Raw genomic sequence first — 22,050 nt, 5'->3', positions numbered from 1 at the left:
TTCATACTGGGAACATGATATGTAGGTATAGGAAATGATTATTATTTTTGATCCTTGACTAGAATTTTCTCCTTGAAATACTTCTATCAGCATAGAAAATTATGTATTTGTATAATAAAAATACTCCTCAACATTTAGAGACATATTTATTTTAATATTTATACTGCAGTTTTCAACCAGGACTTGGCATGTAGTTTTAACTGTTTATTTATTTAATAAACTGTAGTGTTCTCTTCTAGGTCCTCAATACTTTCCCTGTGCTCCTTGATTTTTTCCCATGGAGTTATAGTTATAAAAAACTTCTTACAAATACTGCTTATGTAAAAAATTATGTTTTGGAAAAAACAAGGGAACACCAAGCATCCCTGGATATTGACAATCCTCGAGACTTTATTGATTGCTTCCTAATCAAGATGGAGCAGGTAATGGGTTAAAGACAGCTCAATTATTTGATTACTTGTGCATTTTGTAGATCATTGAAACTTCTGTATTTACCAGGGATGTTTTAGTGGTCTGGCAAGCAATGCTGACAAGCATTTTAAGTACTTGTGTGCATGAATCTATGCTAACCGTTATGAAGATGTAATATTTAGTCATTAAATAAGTGAAATACCTTGATTTTGCTCTTTGGGTGCTAATAATCTACCCAAGGGGAAACAGAATGACGTCATAGGTGAATTGGAAACCGATAACAACTAGTTAAAAGTAACAAAATATCATGGTATAATATGATGATGAATGTGATCATAGCACACACAGTCTAAAGGGAATAAAGAAGAATGACTAGATCTAACTGGGCTTCCTGCTTGGCTGGTAGTTGCAAATAGATCAACTTATTTGCATCGAAGGACAAGGGAGGGAATCTGAGATGGATGAATGATGTATGTATGATGCTGTTTACATAGGCATGTGATGGCAAAGAGTAGGTGTGTGGACAGAAGAAGCCTTAATTGAGTGTAAAGTAAATGGACTAGCAAAGATACGGAGTTATATGATTGTGAGCATGAACCCTGTGCCATGTATTGGCAAGACCATTTTTCCCACATGAATTATCTTGGCAACCTTGTCAGAAATCAACTGACTCATAATTTGAGCATTTGTGCAATCTGGCATCTGTTTCAGTAATCTAAATGTCAGTTTTTACATCAGTGGCACATCATCTGGACATCTTAATTACTAGTTTCATAATTAGTTTTGAAGTTGAGTAGTATGAGACCTCTAATTTTTTGTCATTTTATAAGATTGTTTTGGCTTTTCTGTGCCACTTAAATTTAGGATAAACTTGTCAATTTATGCAAAGAAATCAGTGGTGATTTTTATAGAGATTGTGTGAAATCTGACGATCAATTTATGGAGTAATGTTATTTGAAAAATTAAGGTGAAATTCACGTCAACTCAGTTCAGTCGCTCAGGCATGTCTGATTCTTTGTGTCCCCATGTACTGTAGCATGCCAGGCTTCCCTGTCTATCACCTACTCCCAGAGCCTACTCAAACTCATGCCCATTGAGTTGGTGATGCCATTCAACCATCTCATCCTCTGTCGTCCCCTTCTCCTCCTGCCTTGAAGTTTTCCCAGCATCAAGGTCTTTTCCAATGAGTCAGTTCTTCGAATCAAGTGACCAAAGTATTGGAGCTTCAGCTTCAGCATCAGTCCTTCCAATGAATATTCAGTGTTGATCTCCTTTAGGATGGACTGGTTGGATCTCCTTGCAGTCCAAGGGACTCTCAAGAGTCTTCTCCAACACCACAGTTCAAAAGCATCAATTTTTCAGCACTCAGTTTTCTTTATGGTCCAACTCTCACATCTATACATGACTCCTGGAAAAGCCATAGCTTTGACTAGATGGACTTTGCTGGCAAAGTAATGTCTCTGCTTTTTAATATGCTGTCTAGGTTGGTCATAGCTTTTCTTCCAAGGAGCAAGCGTCTTTTAATTTCATGGCTGCAGTCACCATCTGCAGTGATTTTGGAACCCAAGAAAATAAAGTTTCTCACCGTTTCCATTATTTCCCCATCTATTTTCCAGGAAGTGATGGGACTGGATACCATGATCTTCGTTTTTTGAGTGTTGAGTTTTAAGCCAACTTTTTCACTCTCCTCTTTCACTTTCATGATGAGGCTCTTTAGTTCCTCTTTGCTTTCTGCCATAAGGGTGGTGTCATCTGTGTATCTGAGGTTATCGGTATTTCTGCTGGCAGTCTTGATTCCAGCTTGTGCTTCATCCAGCCTGGCATTACATGTGATGTACTCTGCATATAAGTTAAATAAGCAGGGTGAAAATATACAGCCTTGACGTACTTCTTTCCCAATTTGGAACCAGTCTGTTGTTCCATGTCTGGTTCTAACTGTTGCTTCTTGACCTGTATACAGATTTCTCAGGAGGCAGATCAGGTGGTCTGGTATTCCCATCTCTTGAAGAATTTTTCACAGTTTGCTGTGATCCACACAGTCAAAGGCTTTGGCATAGTCAATAAAGCAGAAGTAGAGGTTTTTCTGGAACTCTCTTGCTTTTTCTGTGATCCAACGGATTTTGGCAATTTGCTCTCTAGTTCCTCTGCCTTTTCTAAATCCAGCTTGAACATCTGGAAGATCTTGCTTCAGGTACTGTTGAAGCCTAGCTTGGAGAATTTTGAGCATTACTTTGCTAGTGTGTAAGATGAGTGCAACTGTGTGGTAGTTCGAGCATTTTTGGCATTGACTTTCTTTGGGATTGGAATGAAAACTGACCTTTTCCAGTCCTGTGGCCACTGCTGAGTTTCCCAAATTTGCTGGCATACTGAGTGCAGCACTGTAAAAGCATCATCTTTTAAAACATGAAATAGATCAACTGGAATTCCATCACCTCCACTAGCTTTGTTTGTAGTGATGCTTCCTAAGGCTTGCCTCACTTTGGACTCCATGATGTCTGGCTGGAGGTGAGTGATCAAACCATCATGGTTGTCTGGGTCATTAAGATCTTTACTGTATAGTTCTTCTGTGTATTCTTGCCACCGTTTCTTAATATCTTCTGCATGCCATACAATTAATAGTGTACGTTTTGGTTGTATTTAGTGCATTCACAATGTTGTGTGATCATTAGTTCTTGTTTCAAAACATTCTCATCACTGTACAGAGATGTATGATGTCTATTAAATGATTACTGTCCATTCTCTCCACCCCATCATGTGTCAACTTAATCTGCTTTATGTCTCTATGATTTGCCTTTTATGGATTCATTGTATTAAAGGACTCATAGCGTCGCCCCTTTTGTTTCTGGCTTCTTTCACCCAATATAATGTTTTGGAGTATTTTCTAAGTTGTAATATGTATGAGCACTTTGTTTTTTTCATTTATGGCTGAATAATATTCAATTGTATGTGTGTACTATAATTTTTTGTGCATCCACGTATTGGTCAACATTTGTATTGTTTTTCTTTGGGTGTTCTGAAAGATACTGCTACTAATATTTGTGTACAAATTTCTTCATGGGCACATTTTCCTTTTTGTTTGATATTTTCCTTGGAGTGGCATTGAGAAGACATGCGATATTAATAATTTTGTGTCTAACATTTGAGGAATAGCCAGACTTTCCCACAGTGACTGCAGCATTTATATTCCCGCCACCAATGTATAGAGTTCCTATTTTCCCACATAATTGCCAATACTTACTTTCTAATTTTTAACACTATTAAAGCTTGCTTAGGTAATGTGAAGTTGTATCTGGTTGTGACTATATTTTGTGTTTCTTTAATGAACAATGACGTTGAATGTATTTTCTTGTTTGGAGAAATATCATCCAAGTCCTTTGCCTTTTTAAAACTGGGTTTATTGTCATTGTTGTTCAGCTGTTTTTCCAAGATATTGGTTGTAATTTCACATCTTTCATTATGCTTTTGATACATAAACATTTTAATTTTATTGAAATATGATATATATTAGACAAATACATATGTACACACATATGTATATTTGTTACTTTGGTATCAAATTTAAGAATCGGTTGCCATTTCTGAGTTTTTAAAGCTATACTACAATATTTTCTTCTAAGTGTTTTAAGGATTTAACTCTTGTAAGATATTTTTCTGGTTTTTTTAGAATTTATTTTTAACTAGGGGATAATTGCTTTACAATATTGTGCTAGTTTCTGCCATACATAAACATAAATCAGCCATAGATATACATATGTCTCCACCCTCTTGAACTTCCCTCCCACATCCCACCTCCCACTTCCCACCCCTCCAGGTTGTCAGAGAGCACTGGGCAGTGTGTTAATTTGATACACGTACATATTATAGAGTGATTACCACACTAAGTGAATTTGCTCAGTCGTGTCTGACTCTTTGCAACCCCATGGACTGTAGCCCACCACGCTCCTCCATCCATGGGATTTTCCAGGCAAGAACACTGGAGTGAGTTGCCATTTCCTTCTCCAGGGAATCTTCCCAACCCAGGGATTGAACCCAGGTCTCCCGCATTGTAGGCAGATGCTTTACTGTCTGAACCACCAGGGTTACCACACTAGCATTGGGTTATGTCCTCTATCTACTCACCTAATTACTATTTCCTTTTTTAATGGTGAGGGCATTTAACACTTTACTCTGTTAGCAACTTTCAAGTGTATAATACCGTATTGTTAGCTATAATCACCATAATGTACATTAGATCCCCCAAACCTATTCATCTCACACCTGGAGATTTTTATCCTTTGACCAATTATCTCCCTATTTCTCCTGGTAGCCCCACCCCAACTCCTGATAGTTGCTCTCTTTCTGTGAGTTTCTATGAGTTAGGCATTAAAGATATGTGTGTGTGTATCATATTTAAATTTTTCATCTATTTTGAGTTGAATTTTTTATATGGAGTGAGACAGGGTCCATTCAACGTCACTGTTCACTAAGGAAACAACACAAACACAGGGTCATGTCCTGTGTTTTTCCTGCACCTAGTTGTTCCTGCACCATTTCACTGTCAGTGTAACTATCTCATAGTAACAAAATAATTCTAATTCTTCCCTTCCATCCCTTGTAGCATGCTGTCATTCATCCCACCTGTATATAAGCATATATATATTTATATATGATGTATTTGTAAGAATTACTCCATCAAATACATTGTTGTTATTTTGAATTTTTAGCTGTTAAATCAGTTATGAATGAGGAAAAGAAAACTTTTTTATGTTTATGCATTATTTTCTTTGTAATTCTTTATTTCTTTATGTAGATGTGGTTTTGATTGATATGATTTTCTTTCTCTTGAAAGAATTTCTTTTAATACTTCTAGCAAGGTAGTCCTACTGGTAACAGATTACTTTTTTTTTTGGTCTGAGCAGTTCTTCATTTCTTTCCCTGTGGAAACATCATTTTGCAGGGTACACAGTCGTGGTTTGTGGTTTCTTTTTCTCAACACTTTAAATATTTTACTCCACTCTCTTCTTACTTACAAGGTATGTGACGGAAAGTCAGAATAATTCTCATCCTTTTTCCTCTTAAGTAAGGCACTTTTTATTTTTGGCTTTTTAAGAATTTTAAATTTACCTCTGACTTTTTGTAGTTTGAAAATGTATGCCTAGAGTAGGATTTGTTTTTGTTTTTTGGCAATATTTTAATCAGTGTTCTTTGAGTTTCTTAGATCTGTAGTTTGGTGTATGACACTAATTTGGGGGAAATTCTGATTCATTATTGTCTCAAATATTTTTTCTACTTCTTTTCCTTTTCCTTCGGCATTCCCAATATGAGTATGTTACATTTTGAACTTGTCCCATAGTCCTTAGATTTGCTTTTTCCTTTTCCTGTCTCTCTTTTTAAAGTCTTTTTCTCTTTGTTTTAGAGGTTTCTACTGTGATATCCTCAAGTTCATAGATTGTTTCTTCACTGTGTCCAGTGTAATACTAAGCCTGTCTCCTAATATTATTACAGAACTCTTCATTTATCCTTTCAATTATTTCAATGTTTGCTTCATATATTTTGTGACTCTGTTGTTTGGTGCACATAGGTAGTGTTGTTATTGTTGTTGCTTAGTAGCTAAGTCCTGTCCAACTCTTTTGTGACCCCATGGGCTGTAGCCCGTTACGCTTCTTTGTTCATGGGATGTTCCAAGTGAGAATACTGGAGTGGGTTACCATTTTCTTCTACATGGGATCTTCCCAACCCAGGGATCGAACCTGCAGGCAGATTCTTTACTGCTGAGCCACTGGAGAAGCCCACATATAGATGTATAATGTTATAGCTTCTTGAAGAATTCACCTTTGTTGATCCGGTAAAAAAACACTCCATTCTCATTTGTTCCATTTAATTCCTTTTTGATTAAAATCTAACTTTTTTTTCTGACATTCCTGCTGTATTTGGTCACTCACTGCTTGTAAAATCTTTATCTCTCTTTTTCATTCAACATATTTGTATCTTTCAGTCTTAAGTGGGTTTCTTGTAGACAATATGCAGTTTTTAATTGAAAAGAATTGACATAAAATATATTAATTATAGATATACAACATAGTGATTGAATATATGTATATATTGCAAGATGATTAGTGTAATAAATGTAGTTAACATCCATTCACACATGTTTATGGGTTTTCTTTCTTGTAATGAGAACTTTTAGGATTTACTTTCTTAGAAACTTTCAGAGATACAATACAGTATTAACTATAGTCATCATGCTGTGTAGTAGCTACCCATGACTTATTTATTTTATAACTGGAATTTTGGACCTTTTGAGTTCCTTTATTCATCTTGACCACTCCTCATCTCTGGTAGCCAATGTGTTCTCTATATTTATGAGATCAGATTTTTAAAATATTTCACATGTAAGTTTGATCATATGGTAGTTAGAGTTCTGTATCTGATCTGTTTCATTTACTGTGATAACTTCAAGGGCCATCCTTCATGATATCACAAGTGTTAAGATTTTCTTCTTTTGCATGCCTGAATTATATTCTATACATGTATGGATATATAATAGCTTATATATATACACAGTTTAAAATCTTGTTCTTTAAATATCTGTCTCAAATTGTGAGTTTTAGTCAGAGTGATTAACCACTTTAATTAATATTGAAGAATTAGTTTAATATTAATGGCTTTATTTCTGTCCTGCTGTTTTTTGCTCTAATGCATTTTATGATTGCTGTTTCTCAATTTTTCCATTATAGTCATATTTTTTGTTTGATCAATTTTGCAGGCACCTTTTTAATGCCCTCTTCAAATTTTTTGTGTTATTTTTTAATTGATTTCTTAATACTTATAATGGGGATTACTGTTAACATCCTAAATATATAGCAGTCCAGTATAAATTGCTTCCACAGTAGCTTCAAATTGCATATGTTAACTCTGCTCCCAACCAATATCATCTCCCTTTATTTTGTTGATGTTATAAATTTAATCTTTATATCTTTTCTGCCTAGAACATGTATTTCTAATGATTTTTATTCAATTTTCTATTAAATAATATAGAAGAGAAGAGTTTTTATACTAGGATACAATAATATTACCTTTAGTATTTACCTACATTATTATTTTTAACAAAAATATTTATTTGTCAATCTGGGTTTGAATAATCATGTAATACATTTTTGTTTTAACCTGAAAGATGATTCCCTTTAGTATTTTTTGTAGGGCCAGTCTTTTAAAAAGGAACCCCTTATGTTTTATTTTGGGGATATCTTCTATCAGCTATTTTGTGGAGAGATAGTTGTGCCAGATATAGAATTTTTGGTTGACATTTTTACACTGAGGACTTAATATCTTTCCATTGATTTATAGTTTCCACAGTTTCTGGAGAAAAATGATATATTATGCTATTGTGGGTCCTTTGCACATGATGAGTCACTTCTCCCTTGACACTTCAAACATTCTCTACTTTTGGCTTTTGCCAGTTTGATTAAAATACACCTTGGTCTGGGTCTTTTTGGCTTCAATATTCTTGGATTTTGTTTAGCTTCTTTTATTCATACATACATATATTTCACCAAATTTTGGAAGTTTTCAGCCATTCTTTTTTCAAACATTTATTTTTTATTTCTTCTCTCTTTCTTTTCTGGGGCTCCCATTAAGTGGATGTTGGTATATTTGTTTGAGTTCCAGTTGTATCTTAGGCTCTGTTCATTTTTCTTTCTTCCTTTTTCTTCCTGATATTCACAGGAAATTTCTGTTCTCCTGGCTTCATGTTTGATGGTTTTTTGGGGGCTTCCTCCAGTCTGCTGTTGAAGAATTCTGGTAATTTTTTTTTTTTTTTTTTAATTTCAGATATTGTACTTTTCAGCTCCAAAGTTTCTCTTTGGTTCTTTTTTATAATACTTTTCTCATTATTCCCCACTTGTTTATATATTTTCCTGATTTGCTTTAGTTCTTGTTTTCTTCAGCTTTTGAGCCAGTTTAAGACATGAATTTTAAAGTTTTTATTGAGTAAATCCAATATGTCTAGGGTTATCAGGAATGCTTTGTGTCAACTTGTTTTTTACCTGTTAATGGGCCATGTTTACCTGCTTTTGGTATGCTTTCTAATTTTTAAAAAATAAAATCATTCCTAGGAAAAACACAATCATCAATCAGAATATACATTTGAAAACCTGACAATCACTGTATCTGATTTGTTTGGAGCTGGGACAGAGACAACGAGCACCACGCTGAGATATGGGCTCCTCCTCCTGCTAAAGCACCCAGAGGTCACAGGTATGATAACACAGTGGGCAGGGTGATTTCAGGAAAGATGTTGGAAAGAGACTAGGAGTGCTTTCCACCTTGTTTCTCTTGTGGTGATTTAGTCTCTAAGCCATGTCCAACTCTTGAGACCTCATGGACTATAGCCTGCTGGGCTCCTCTGTCCATGGGATTTCTCAGACTATAATACTGGAGTGGTTTGCCATTTCCTTCTCCAGGGGATCTTCCTGACCCAGAGATCAAGCCCAGGTCTCCTGCATTGCAGGCAATCTCTTGCATTGCAGGCAATTCTTTAAGGACCAAGCCACCAGGGAAGCCCTTAAATCTCTGCTTGAGCACCTTAATGTTTTTCAGATTTAGTGAAAGGAAAGTAATGGGACATCTTTACATAATAGAGCAGGATGACAGGAGTGAAGACACTGTGAAAGGTAGGAAAATCAACTAGGCAGCATTTGGATTTCATGGGAGGTCACATGTAGCAGGCATAGCCAGCATGAGTTGGCCTGTCGTTGCATAATGGCTTTCCTATGGAAAGATCACTCTGGAGTTTCCTCATTCTGAAAATGCAGTGTTCTAAAGCCAGGGCATGGAAAATGGAAATTCTGCTTATTGAAACATAAATGGAAATCCTGGAAATTTTGTGAGACTACCTGATGAAATTTTCAGTGTTGTGAGTGCTTTCAAAAGTTATGTTCACAGGGAATTGGTTTAAGATGTGCATATAAAGGAATTTTATTAGTCAAGAAGTTTATTTCCAGGAAAATATTTCTTACCAAAATAAGAATTTGGTAGTGGCGGGGGTTGGGGGTCAATAATTTTATCCTTTGCAAATAACTTTTTGTTAGAAATTAACCTTTAAAAAGTTAAACAGCTGTGAACAGCAGTTTAGAAATACATATGATCTTCTGTTGTGTTAGGGTTTCGGTAAAATGACCATAGCCTCTTAACAGGCCAGAGTTAGCTTTTTAAAACTGGAGAGACAGCCAACACATCTTCAATAAATTTTTGAAACCAGAGCATATTGAGAGGTGACAGTGAAGTCAAACAGAGAATGAAGTTACGGCCTACATGTCAGAAGAGGAAGTTGTATAATAAGGAAAGTCATTTGCATCCTTCCCATCCTGTAAGTTTCAGTATTTAGAAGTACCAAGAGTCAAAGAGGATAGAGGGAGAAACAGACTGATAAAGGTAGCTGTCGCAGCCACAACCCTTTGACAGCTTCTTTTATCAGGTCATTCCTTCCCCAATAGGATGAGAGAAGCTTATTGCCTAGAGAAACTGAAGCTAAGAGGCTTTACACTCAGGACACTGGGCAGAGACAGGGGCAAAGAGTGAGGTCACAACTTGGAGGAAAAGTTAGGGAAAAATCCTCTTCTTGAATTCAGGGACTCTTAGCTGCTTTCTCCATCCTGCTTTCTGAATTTGAGCAGCCAGAGAAAAACTCCAGAGAGTGAGCACTCTGGAGAAAAGGCCCCCAAATTTTGCCATGTAGATAGAAAATTCTCTTGACATGTCTAGCAGAGTGAATGAAATAAAAATTTCCACACCATGACACAGGTCATGAAATTTCAGAGCACCAGAATAAAAGAGAAAATCACAAAAACTTTCAGAGAGATGTAGCATGTCATAGATAAAGGATTAGGGTTCACTAAGGCATCAGAATTCAAGTCAACTATCAAACTTTCATATTCAAATGGCTGAAGTCATGTCAGAAGTCATGGGCTTCAGGAATCTTGAGAACTCTTGAAGCAGAAAAAGTGTCAGGGCTGTTGCTAGATAGCAGGCCTGGAAAGTATCCACTTCTAAATGGATCAGGTGGATAAAGCAGGTATGAAGGGAGAGGCCAAGAACAAAAGACCAAAGGTGATGGATTGTTTGTGGCCTCTGAATAATAGGGAAATTATTATTAGGAGTTTGAAACATCTACCTCAGTATTTGGAAATCAGGGTACGGAGTGTTATGAACTGAGCTAAAGAAACATAGTAAGGTCCAAGAAAGTACCAAAAGGAAGCATAATCGTAGTTTTCTTACAAGTGAGCATTGTTTATTTAGTCAGAATGATGTTAAAATGAATGTTCTAAGAACTAAAAATTATGGTGTGAGTATATTGGAAGTGGAGTAAGGGGATTTGTGTGTGTATTTTGTATGAGGTGGGGATAGAGATGTAAATTCTCAACTCTCATACCAGGAAATCAGATATTGTTTAAAAATCTGCATGTAAAAAATAGAAACAGAGTCATTGATTAGAAATATGACAAAAATTTCAGAAGAAACCACTAGAATGTTGAAAGTGACAGCATTTGGCAATTGGAAGATGAAGAGAGTAGCACTGCATATTGTACACACACAATACACAAATACACTAAAACACATATAATTTATATTTTCAATCCACATATTATTTTGATATAAAATTAATAGTTAGATTCCTGTTTTTCTCTCTCCAACAACTTTAGTTTCTTGACCTTGTATTGTGTTTATATTTTCAAACATTTCATCATTTCTTCTTGTATTATTGTGTATGCTAACTTAGAAGTCTGTTTAGCTGTATCTTAAGTCTAGCTTGTCAGAGACTTACATGTATTTGTATTATAGCAATTCTCTCTCCATGTCAAGGTGCATTTCTGAGCATATAACTTAAGTGTATAATGCTGTTGGGATACCTTCATGAAGCATCATGTATACCTGAATTACTGTGCAAATGTGGTGTGCATTTTTTTCTTCTTCAGTCTTACTTATCTCTTATCAGCTAAGATCCAGGAAGAGATTGACCGTGTGATTGGCAGACACCGGAGCCCCTGCATGCAGGACAGGACCCACATGCCCTACATGGATGCTGTGGTGCACGAGATCCAGAGATACATTGACCTGGCTCCCACGAGCGTACCTCATGCTGTGAACTGTGATGTTAAATTCAGAAACTACCTCATCCCCAAGGTAACATTGGTTTCTCTCATACTGACCTCGGTGGTACTGAAGTTCCCATTTTAGACAGTTTTTGCCATCCTCTATGAAAGCAAGACGAAAGAAGTATAAGTAATCATTTGTGTGCAGGCTTGATGAATTGTGTATTTTTTCCAGTTTAGTCTGTAAAGCTTTATAACAGATTTTGACAGCTAGCAGTGCAAGACTTCCAAATTTTCTGTTTCTTTTATTTGGTTTGATGAAAGTTAACTGTTTACATTTCCAAATGAATATTAGTATCAATTTGTCAATTTACCAAAATGCTGCAGGGATTTTTGTCAGGGTAATATGAGGTCAGTTTGGAAAGATAAAACATCATGACATGTTGAATCATTGCATTAATTTATATGATATATGGTCTAGATTTGAAGGGCTTTCTTTAATTTTCTCAGTATTTTTTTTTCTGTACAATGGCTTACATATCTTTCCTTTTTTCCCCTTAGGTGTTCATTGTTGTTTTAAATGTTTTAAAATTCCTTTTTCATTCTGTTATCTGGATTGAAAATATAATTGATTTTATCATTTTAATAACTTTATATGAAGCAATCTTGCCAAATTCAACATCAGTGTTTAAAATTTCCCTCTAGATTAATTGTAATTTCTCTATACATTGTCATGCTGTCTGGGCTAATAACTTTCTTTTAGTCTTGTTTTCATTTCTGATCTCAGTAGAATGGCGGTTAACATTTCACTATTGATAATGATATTTTATGTACATTTTGCTACATACTTTTTAAAGAATCAGAGTAGAAAATATATTCTAATTTTTAATGCTATTTTTAGTCGTGAACATGTATATAATTTTTTATATTGATATCTGTACTTATTGGTATGGTTGTATACATTGACCTCACTTTTCCCACTGACAATACCTATTGTAATTATATATATGCAGGTGGATTTCATTTGCTACATTTTGTTCAGGACTTTACTGGTTATGGTATGAGAGATTTTTGGTTTACAACTTTTCTTCCTCAAAATTTTTTCATTGGATTTCTGTTTTAAAGGTCATGCTGGCATGATAAAATTAGGTGAGAAATGTTTCATAGTGTGGGTGTATATTTATTGTTTTCCTCACTTCTACTTTTGGCCACTTAGTTGTGTCTTTGAAATGCCTAGTTACTTTTGGTTAAATACCAATTTTTATAAATGAAAAAATGCAGAGTTCAGATGTTATTTATTTTCTTCCAGAAAGGGTCCATCCCTCTCCTCCTTGGCAGATGGAATGATGTAACCTCTCCCATTTTGAGTATTTTGTGTAAAATTTAAACATTGACAGAGACTAATATTAACGTTAGGTGTCAGCTTTCCTCTTTGAGGTTCTCCAAACTTTGGAATATTGAGACAGATTTTTGTCTTAGCAGGTTTCTCATGCTCTCTAATATATACAGAATATCTGTATATATTCAGACTTTCTAGTTGGTGTGCCGAAAACTTCTCTTATCCACTTGAAGCCAAGACATATTATTATTAAAGTTACAAAATAATATAACTAAAATTTATATTTTGCTGGGGAAAGAAAGCAATGAGATTCTTAAGGTACAAGTACCAATGCTAATCCTTGGAGAAGACAGAATTGATGATTTTACTAGATTGTGAGACTTGTCTCAGTAATTGCAGTTTTGATACAAGGGTTAGGACTTCAAGTCTACTATTTTTTTTAACCAAAGGACATACTGAGAGAAGACTTTTCTTTTGTGACATTGGGGTCTAAGGTAATAATTGATCAAGCTTGTTTCTCCTCTTATTTCTAAGTATGTGGGAAACACTGTGCTAGAATGGAGTGGCCCATCTCTCACATCCACTGCATTAGGAAATGACCATTATATTGTCATACGTCTGTTACCAAGCATATACTGGGAATGACCATCCCCTTCTGCATAGCCCTCCCAGTGTAGAAACATAAATATTGAGTTTTATTCTTGTTTAGTCACTAAGTCATGTCCAACTCTTTGTGACCCCATGGACTGCAGCACAGCAAGCTCTGCTGTCCTCCACTGCCTTCCAGTTTCCTTAATTTCATGTGCATTAAGTCGGTGGTGCTGTCTAACCATCTCATCCTCTGCTGCCCTCTTCTGCTTTTGCCTTCAATCCTTCCCAGCATCAGGGTCTTTTCCAATAAGATTATTAGGAGGCTGATTCTGTTATACCTTTTTACCAACCATATAAGTGATTAGTTTTATCCAAGGCTGGAGCCACTGGGCAAACTGGGAGAATGCTCTAAGACAGAAGTATTGCAGTATTTAAGTGATACTTCAGAGTGTAAGTATTTCAGAATTTGAAGCTTTGAAATGTCTGATGCCTTTTGTATCCCTTTGTACACTTCTGCTGTTGTAGCATGGAAGCAGTCAAGGACATGTTAAACAAACTTGAATGGCTATATCCCTGTCTTTTTGGAAGCAGAAATTTATATTGCATATAATTCCCATGTGTCACAAAGTGTCTTCCTTGATTATTTTCCATTTAAAATACTTAGGTCATTGTTTGTACTAAGGCTATATTTGCACATAGGTAGATGTTTGTTAGTATGTAAGACTGCCTAAAAGAACATTTTGCAATGCTGTAAGATTGATGTGTGGGATTGTTTTGTTTGTTTGTTTATCTAAAGAACATTTTCCAGCATAAGGTCTGAAAGATTTACCCTTATAAACTTCCTAGTTTTAGTGCTTACATTTAGATGATGGTTCATGCAGGTAATTTTTACTTATGACGATGAGTCATGATTATGCTTCTTTTATTTCTCTATGAAATATGCATTTGTTTGAGCAGCGTTTGCTGAAAGTATTGGCTTTTGTACCTTTTTTGTTATTTTAAATGTTTTATTTATTTCTTATATAAAAACAAACAAGGGAGTAATTAAGAGATGTAGACCTTTTATATGATAACCTTAAGGGATGGATGGAGAAGGCAATGGCACCCCACTCCAGTACTCTTGCCAGGAGAATCCCAGGGACGGGGGAGCCTGGTAGGCTGCAGTCCATGGGGTCTCTAAGAGTCAGACACGACTGAGCGACTTCACTTTCATTTTTCACTTTCATGCATTGGAGAAGGAAGTGGCAACCCACTCCAGTGTTCTTGCCTTGAGAATCTCAGGGACGGGGGAGCCTGGCGGGCTGCCGTCTATGGGGTTGCACAGAGTCGGACACGACTGAAGCAACTTAGCAGCAGCAGCAGCAGCAGCAGCAGGGGATGGAAGATTTCCCCAAGTTTGCATTAATTATTTTTAAACATAGAACATTAAAAACATGTTCATATGTACGCTATATGTGAATTTGTATATTTACCTGCTTTTGCAATGTTGAGAAATAGTCAATAAACAATCTGTACTAGGAACAGAAAAGAGTTTTATTTGACCCAAACTGAGGACTATAGCCCAGAAGACAACCTCTCAGATAACTCTGAGGAACTGCTCTGGAGAGGTATGGTTTATCCACACAGTTGTATACCTTGTCAGAGCAAAGAACATCAGGAAGCCAGAGATACATTCTTACAAGGCTGGAAAAAAACATTATCAGCATATGCACAGCGAGTTGGTATGGCCTTGGCACCTGAGAGAAGAGTCTTCTTGTTGCAAGAGTTTCAACATTGGCATCCCAGAAAGGAGGCGTTTAATCGTTGCTTTTAACACGGACATTCTTTATTTCTGTTCAGTATACATTTTCTTAATAATTAGTGTGTATGTTTGATAGGCCACAAACAGGCTGTTCTAGTTAGCATAAAATTCAAGTTAAATCATTTATAAGCTAGAATGACTTCTCCGTACCTCAATATGTAAAAATTTCTTCCACAAATATTCATTTATCAATCTAGCCATCTACTTATCTACACTTCTCTATTTCCATATGTATAACTCAAAATAGCGATTTTTATATACAGAGCAATAATAGCTATTATACTCAAGAGTTATCATTGATAGAATAATATTATCTAGTGTACAGCCTATATTGAAAATTTCCTAGTTTTTCTGTAATAAACTTTATGGCTTTTTGTCTTTGAAAATCAGTGTCCAGCCTGGAAACAAGATTATAATTTGGATATCTTTTCCTTGTTCTCTCTGTTCTCCCTGTTACCAGTTTTGTTTGCCCTCTTTGTTTTCTTGTAGTACATTTTAACTCTGTGAAGAGTACAATTTAGTAGTCATGTGAAATATTCCTCAGGCCGGTTTTGTGTGATTGTTTTCTGGACATAGATTCCAGTTACGATTTCAACTATATGGGTGCTTTGTGGTTCCTACTGAAATTCATTGGGGAGGTGAAGGCATATGTGTGAGTTATCCCATTATTGGTTGTGCAGTATTGCTCACATGATAAAGTGGTATCTGCCAGATTACTCCGTGACACAGGTCCTTTTTTTCACATTTAATTAATAAAAGATTACCTGGTACTTTATGGGTTTGTATCTTGCTTCTCAATCATTTACCCAATAGTTTTAGCTTTAATAGATAAAACTTGCTTAAACTAATGATCCTAAGCTGAATTGCTGTGAAATGATTTTGCGAATTTTACAGTCCTTTCTGTGTTTCAAATCTAGGATTAATCTGTGATGAAGTCTGCACTATATTTTTAAATAAAGACAAACAATCTGCATGTCAATGGTAAACAGTAATATTTGTTACTGTGCTTACATTCTTATTGTAGAAGAGGTTATTTTGTATTAGATCAAATGCCTGTTTACAAAAGCCATACAAACAGATAATTCGAGACAGACATTTCAAGCACAATAGAGACTTCCATATTAAACCATAATCCATGTATGAGATGAGTAAAAATTGAAATGATAAAGCAGCTGGTGGGGGCAGATACCATGTCCTAATGTGGTGATTAGCAGAAAGGATTCATAAGTTCTAGGACCCACGTACTATTTCAGATGCTGCCAGTGTTCATTTTGGCAGCATCACCACCACTAGTCTTAAACTTATCCTTTTTTATTACTGTTCTGTCTGACTCAAAATGCCACTGACCTTCTTTCAAGCCAAAATTTAATCATCTATTGATCCTAAGATTGGACTAAATGATTTTCAGCAGTTCTTCTAGCTCTGTGAGTTCTTCATAGTTTAGTTTATCTTCATCTGTTCTTTCCAGGGAACAGATATATTGACATCACTGTCTTCTGTGCTACATGATGACAAAGAATTCCCCAACCCAGAGGTATTTGACCCTGGCCACTTCCTGGATGAAAATGGCAACTTTAGGAAGAGCGACTATTTCATGGCTTTCTCAGCAGGTAACACAAATTTATTTTTTTCGTTGCTCCAGTGGACAAGTTTCCCTTGTGGCTCAGTGGGTAAATAATCCACCTGCAATGTGGGAGACCAGGGTTCAATCCCTGGTTTGGGAAGATCCCCTGGAGAAAGGAAAGGTTACCTACTCCAGTATTCTGGCCTAGAGAATTCCATGGACAGTCCAAGGGGTTGCTAAAGTCGGGCACTACTGAGTGACTTTCACTTTCAGTGGACAAGGTGCCTTTGGGCATCCTTTGGAACTTCCATAGTGCCCACTCTGGGCCTGGTTGAAATGCTCATTTTCCATAATGAGAGACAGCAGTCCCAATCCCCACATACTTTCTCTCCCTATGAGACATCCTCATTTTTGGAGTAGATTACTAGAGCTTTGGAGAGGTGACCCAGTTCTTTCTAATTCAGAAATAAAATTTAAGCTATGTTCTGAAAATATAAGAGAAGTGCATCTTAGACAAAAGTAATTCTGTGTTATAAAACTTTAAAACTTCAAGGTCGATGTAGATTTGATATACTTCCAGCAGAGAATAGAGGCTGTGAAGAATGGAAAGAAAGACATTGGACCATCACACTAGGAACTAAATCCAACCAATGTATGAGTATTTCTAGAAAAAAAATTGATGGAACCTTGAAAATGTCAAAATGGAGTTACAATACACTTAATGAAGTATGTGGTATAGTGCTGATAACTCGATAAATATCTGCTAAGAGAAGGATACCTGTTAAGATTAGATGTTAGATGGATAGCATGAGTGTCTACCCTTTGTCCATCTGTCTATCTAGCCATTTGCCTTCCATCCATCCATTCAAACATTCATCAAAAAGTTACTGCATAGTCTGTTTCTGGCAGCCAGAAGCACAGTGTTCAAGGAGTATGTACTCTCTATGTTTGTTATTTTCAGGAAAACGGGTTTGTGTGGGAGAGGGCCTGGCCCGCATGGAGCTGTTTTTATTCCTGACCACAATTTTACAAAAATTTACCCTGAAATCTGTGGTTGACACAAAAGACATCGACACCACCCCAGCTGTTACTGGGATAGCTAATGTGCCGCCTCCTTACCAGCTCTGCTTCATTCCTGTGTGAAGAATGCTAGATCATACAGCTTCCTCAGTGGCATTGTCTTTAACTCCCTTTCATCGGGGGCATCGTTAATCTTTCCTGAGAACACATCTCTGACCTCTTCTCATTCCCTGTGCAATTTCACTACAGAAATATGTCTGCTATTCTCCATATCCTGTAGCATTTGTATTGACCATCACATATGCTAATACATATCTAATATTAAGTAGTAATGTGTACCTAGTACCATGTACTCAGTACAAAGTAATGCATGATGATTAGTGTGTGCCAATGAGACCTATTTCTCCAGTGTATGTTTCTAATAAAAAGCAGAATCTGATGAGCCACTTCTCAGTCTTTCCTTCTTTTGTGCATATTGTAAGTAAGAAAGGAAAAAAAAAAGGCAAAGATATCATGCTGGTCATTATAGTGATATGCACAGAGGAGGACAGAGGGAATAAAAGCAGAAAATCTCCCTTGAATGCTTGTTACATAGTTATTTGAGATTTGGTTTTAAAAGTGAGAAAAATTGTTTTCAAGAGCAGCTTCATCCTGTAGGGAATATTGAGATCAGTGATAATGAGCAATTAAAAGTCAGACACGGAAAACTACAATTAAAAATCAGAACAGAAATCAATGAGATTGTGTATAAGAAATCACCTATAGCCAATCTCTCTCCAAAATGAAAGAGAACACAAATTTCACAAGTTGTAATTAAAAGAGAGGCCATCTCTTTGATGCCATGGATATTGAAAGCATAATGGAGTATTATGAACAGCAGAAATAGAGAAGCCATGCTAAAATTTGTATGTAACCAAAAAGACCCTGAAAAGCCAAAGCAATCCTGAGAAAGAAGAACAAGGCCAGAGGCATTATACTTTCTGATACCAGACTATACAATTAAGCTACTGGACTGGCAAAAAATGTTGTGAAAATATTTATACTACCCAAAGCAATCTATGGATTTAATGTAACCCCTATCAAAATACCCTTGACATTTTCCACAGCACTGTAACAAACAATTTTAAGCTTCATGTAGAACTACAAAAGACCATGAATTGCCAAAGCATTCTTGAAAAAAAAGAATGAAGCTCCCAGACTTCAAACTATACTACAAGGCTACAGTAATCAAAATAGCATGATATGGTGTAAGCACAGACAGCAATGGAAAAGCACAGAGAGCTCAGAAACAAACTCAGGCACATAGAGTCAATTAATCTATGACAAAGGAGGCAAGTATATACAATAGTGAAAAGACATTATCTTCCATAAGTGGTACTGGGGAAACATGGCACTACATGTAAAACAATGAAATTAGAACATTTACTTACATCATACACAAAAGAAACTTTAAAACTGATGAAAGACCTAAATGTAAGACCAGAAATCATGAAACTCAAAGAAGAAAACATAGAACACTCTTTGACATAAATTATAGCAATATTGTTTTTGGATTGGTCTCTTAAGGCAAAAGAAATAAAAGCAAAAATAAACAAATGGAACTTAATTAAACATAAAAACTTCACACAGCAAAGGATGTTATCAGCAAAAAGACAACCTTCAGAATTAGAGAAAATATTTACAAATAATATGATCAATAGGGGTTAATATCCAAAATACATAAACAGCTCATACAACTCAATATCAAACAAGCAATTCTGTTAAAAATGGTAGAAGATATGAATAGACTTTTTAAAGAAAGACATACTGATGGCTACCAGGCACATGAAAAGATGTTCAACATTGCTAATCATCAGAAAAATGCAAATCAAAATGACAATGAGAAATCATCTCACACCTGTCAAAATGGCTATCATCAAAAAGACCACAAATAACAAATGTTGGAGAGGGTGAGGAGAAAAGAGAACTCTTGTACACTGTTGGTGGGAATATAAAGTGGTGCAGGCACTATGGAAAACAGTAAGGAATGTGTTTAAAAACTAATAATAGAACTACAATACGATCCAGCAATCCCACCCCTGGGTATATAGCCAAGGAAAATGAAAACAGTAATTCAAAGAGATACATGCAGCCCAGTGTTCATAGGAGCGCTACTTATAAGTCAAGTTATGGAAGCACCCCAGGATCCATCAACAGACAGACAGATAAAGAAGATATATTATAAACATATACAATGGAATATTACTCAGCCATAAAAAGAATGAAATTCTGCCAAGTACAGGAAGGTGAATATTCCTAAAGAGTATTATGCTTACTGAAATAAGTTAGAGAAAGAAAAATACTATATGATGTCACTTATATGTGAAATCTAAAAAAATTATACAAATTTAGATTTGAGATTTCAAGGTAAAAGTCATGTACACTTACTTATATAATTGCTTTATTTGTCTTTGGTTGTTCAAGAGGTTTGAATTTTATTATTGTTAACTATGAATTCCCAGAATGGAGATCTGGTTGAAATCATGAAGTGTTTATTTGGGATTTGTTAGGACTGCTGCCCAGGATACACAGATCCAAAAAACACTTAAACTGTATTCTTCCAGACTACAAAATGTGAAAGTTTATAAAGGCAAAAATGGCAAATTGTGTCAAGAATTAGGGTTGGATATTTTGTAATAACTGTTAAGAGAAAGTAACCTTTAAAAATTGTACAAAAAATTAAGAATTTTAAAGAGTAAGTATTTTGAGACTAGAAAAATAATCTTGGATTACCTGGCACACCCAGTGGAATCATAAGAGTCCCTGTAGGAGGAGGTTAAGGGGATCAAAGAGCTTTGAAGATGCTGTGCTGCTGACCTTGACAAAGGAGGAGATGCTCATGAGCTAAGGAATGCAAGTGTCCTCTAGAAACTGGAAAAGATGAAGTAATGAATTCTCCTGAGAGCCTCCAGGAGGAATGCACCCCTGTCAACACCTTAATTTTCAGACTTGTGACCTCTAGAATTGTAATATAATAAATTAGCGTTATTTTAAGCCAGAAAAAAAAAATTAAGATTGGAGATGGCAAGATGTAAAGATTCTTGTTAAGCGAAGATTGGTTATGTTTGAAATGTTTGAATAGTTGTGAAGCAGGCAGTTTTGAAACTACAAACTTGCAGCTACAAGTATATATCATTTTGAAAATGGCTGGTGGAGCACTGAAGTTTGACACAGTAGTCAATGATGCAGGAACATGTCTGAAATCATATCCACAATGACTACCCACAGTTACTCCATTTTGATTTTCTTAGATATCTCATCATTAACTATTTTATGTATAGGTAGCTATAAAGATTGAATGCAAAAGGAGAAGAGGGCAGAAGAGAGTGAGATGTTTAGATAGCATTACCGACTTAATGGACATGAACTTGAGCAAACTCCTAGAGATAGTGGAGGCCAGGGAGACCTGGTGTGCTGTGGTCCATGGTGTTGAAAAGAGTCAGACATGACTTAGTGACTGAACAACAACAACTGTAATGTTGGGTTTCTGTGGTAGCTCAGTGGTAAAGAATCCACCTGCAATGCAGGAGAGGTGGGTTCGATCCCTGGGTCAGGAAGATCCCCTGGAGAAGGAAGTGGCAACCCACTTTAGTATTCTTGCCTGAAGAATCCCATGGACAGAGGAGCCTGACAGGCTACAGTCCATTGGGTCGCATGAGTTGGACATGACTTAGTGACTAAACCACTACCACCAGGGGCTTGCAAACAGTAAGTAAACTAAGCTCAATAATAAATATTAATTTATTTATTATGAAAAATAGTACATATTTCTATGGGCACACTGTTAACATAAGTCACATTACTTCTATAAACTTTGATATTTCTCTTGCTTTGTCATAAATATTTCTCTTGCTCTGTCATTGTCATAAATAGAGAAGCAATGTGTTTTTTGAGTAGAGGAACACATAGCTTTTTGTATGATATAATCAAAATAATAAAGTGTCGAAAGCGTGAGTGTTACTTCCCTTCTTTGTTTCACAGCAATTTGCTATTATTTGGGGCTGAAGGTAATTGGTAAATGAAATGGTTGGTGATAAAAAATTTCCTTGCAGAAGATGTGCACTATGTAAGCTGTGTGTTTTGTTCAGATAGCCGTGAAAATAGAACTTTTCTGAAGAAGCACATTGTGCTTGGTATTAAGGAAATAACTCTGCAGGCATCAGTGAAAGAAGTCCCTAGTTAGAGTCCGACTGGCAGCAGCAGCATTCATTGGGAT

The 22,050-nt window shown here is 36.0% G+C and overlaps 1 protein-coding gene across 3 annotated transcripts in view; it reads left to right on the top strand.

Moving 5' to 3' along the window:
* Positions 1–17,918, top strand: part of LOC145531406 (cytochrome P450 2C19-like) — a 53,744-nt gene extending 35,826 nt beyond the window's left edge. For 2 of the 3 annotated variants that reach the window (XM_081553793.1, XM_081553799.1), the window contains 5 exons: positions 240–422; positions 8,505–8,646; positions 11,384–11,571; positions 16,680–16,821; positions 17,737–17,918. In XM_081553793.1, the coding sequence (XP_081409919.1) occupies positions 240–422; positions 8,505–8,646; positions 11,384–11,571; positions 16,680–16,821; positions 17,737–17,918 (837 nt within the window). The remainder of the gene's footprint in view (positions 1–239; positions 423–8,504; positions 8,647–11,383; positions 11,572–16,679; positions 16,822–17,736) is intronic. The other variant, XM_081553810.1, reaches the window with a different exon arrangement.
* The last annotated feature ends 4,132 nt before the right edge of the window (positions 17,919–22,050 follow it).

Source organism: Giraffa tippelskirchi, chromosome 2, assembly GCF_054371585.1.
Source record: "Giraffa tippelskirchi isolate mGirTip1 chromosome 2, T2T-mGirTip1v1.2.pri, whole genome shotgun sequence".
In the NCBI taxonomy this organism is placed as follows: Eukaryota; Metazoa; Chordata; class Mammalia; order Artiodactyla; family Giraffidae; genus Giraffa; species Giraffa tippelskirchi.
This window is presented reverse-complemented; position numbering and strand designations above follow the sequence as displayed.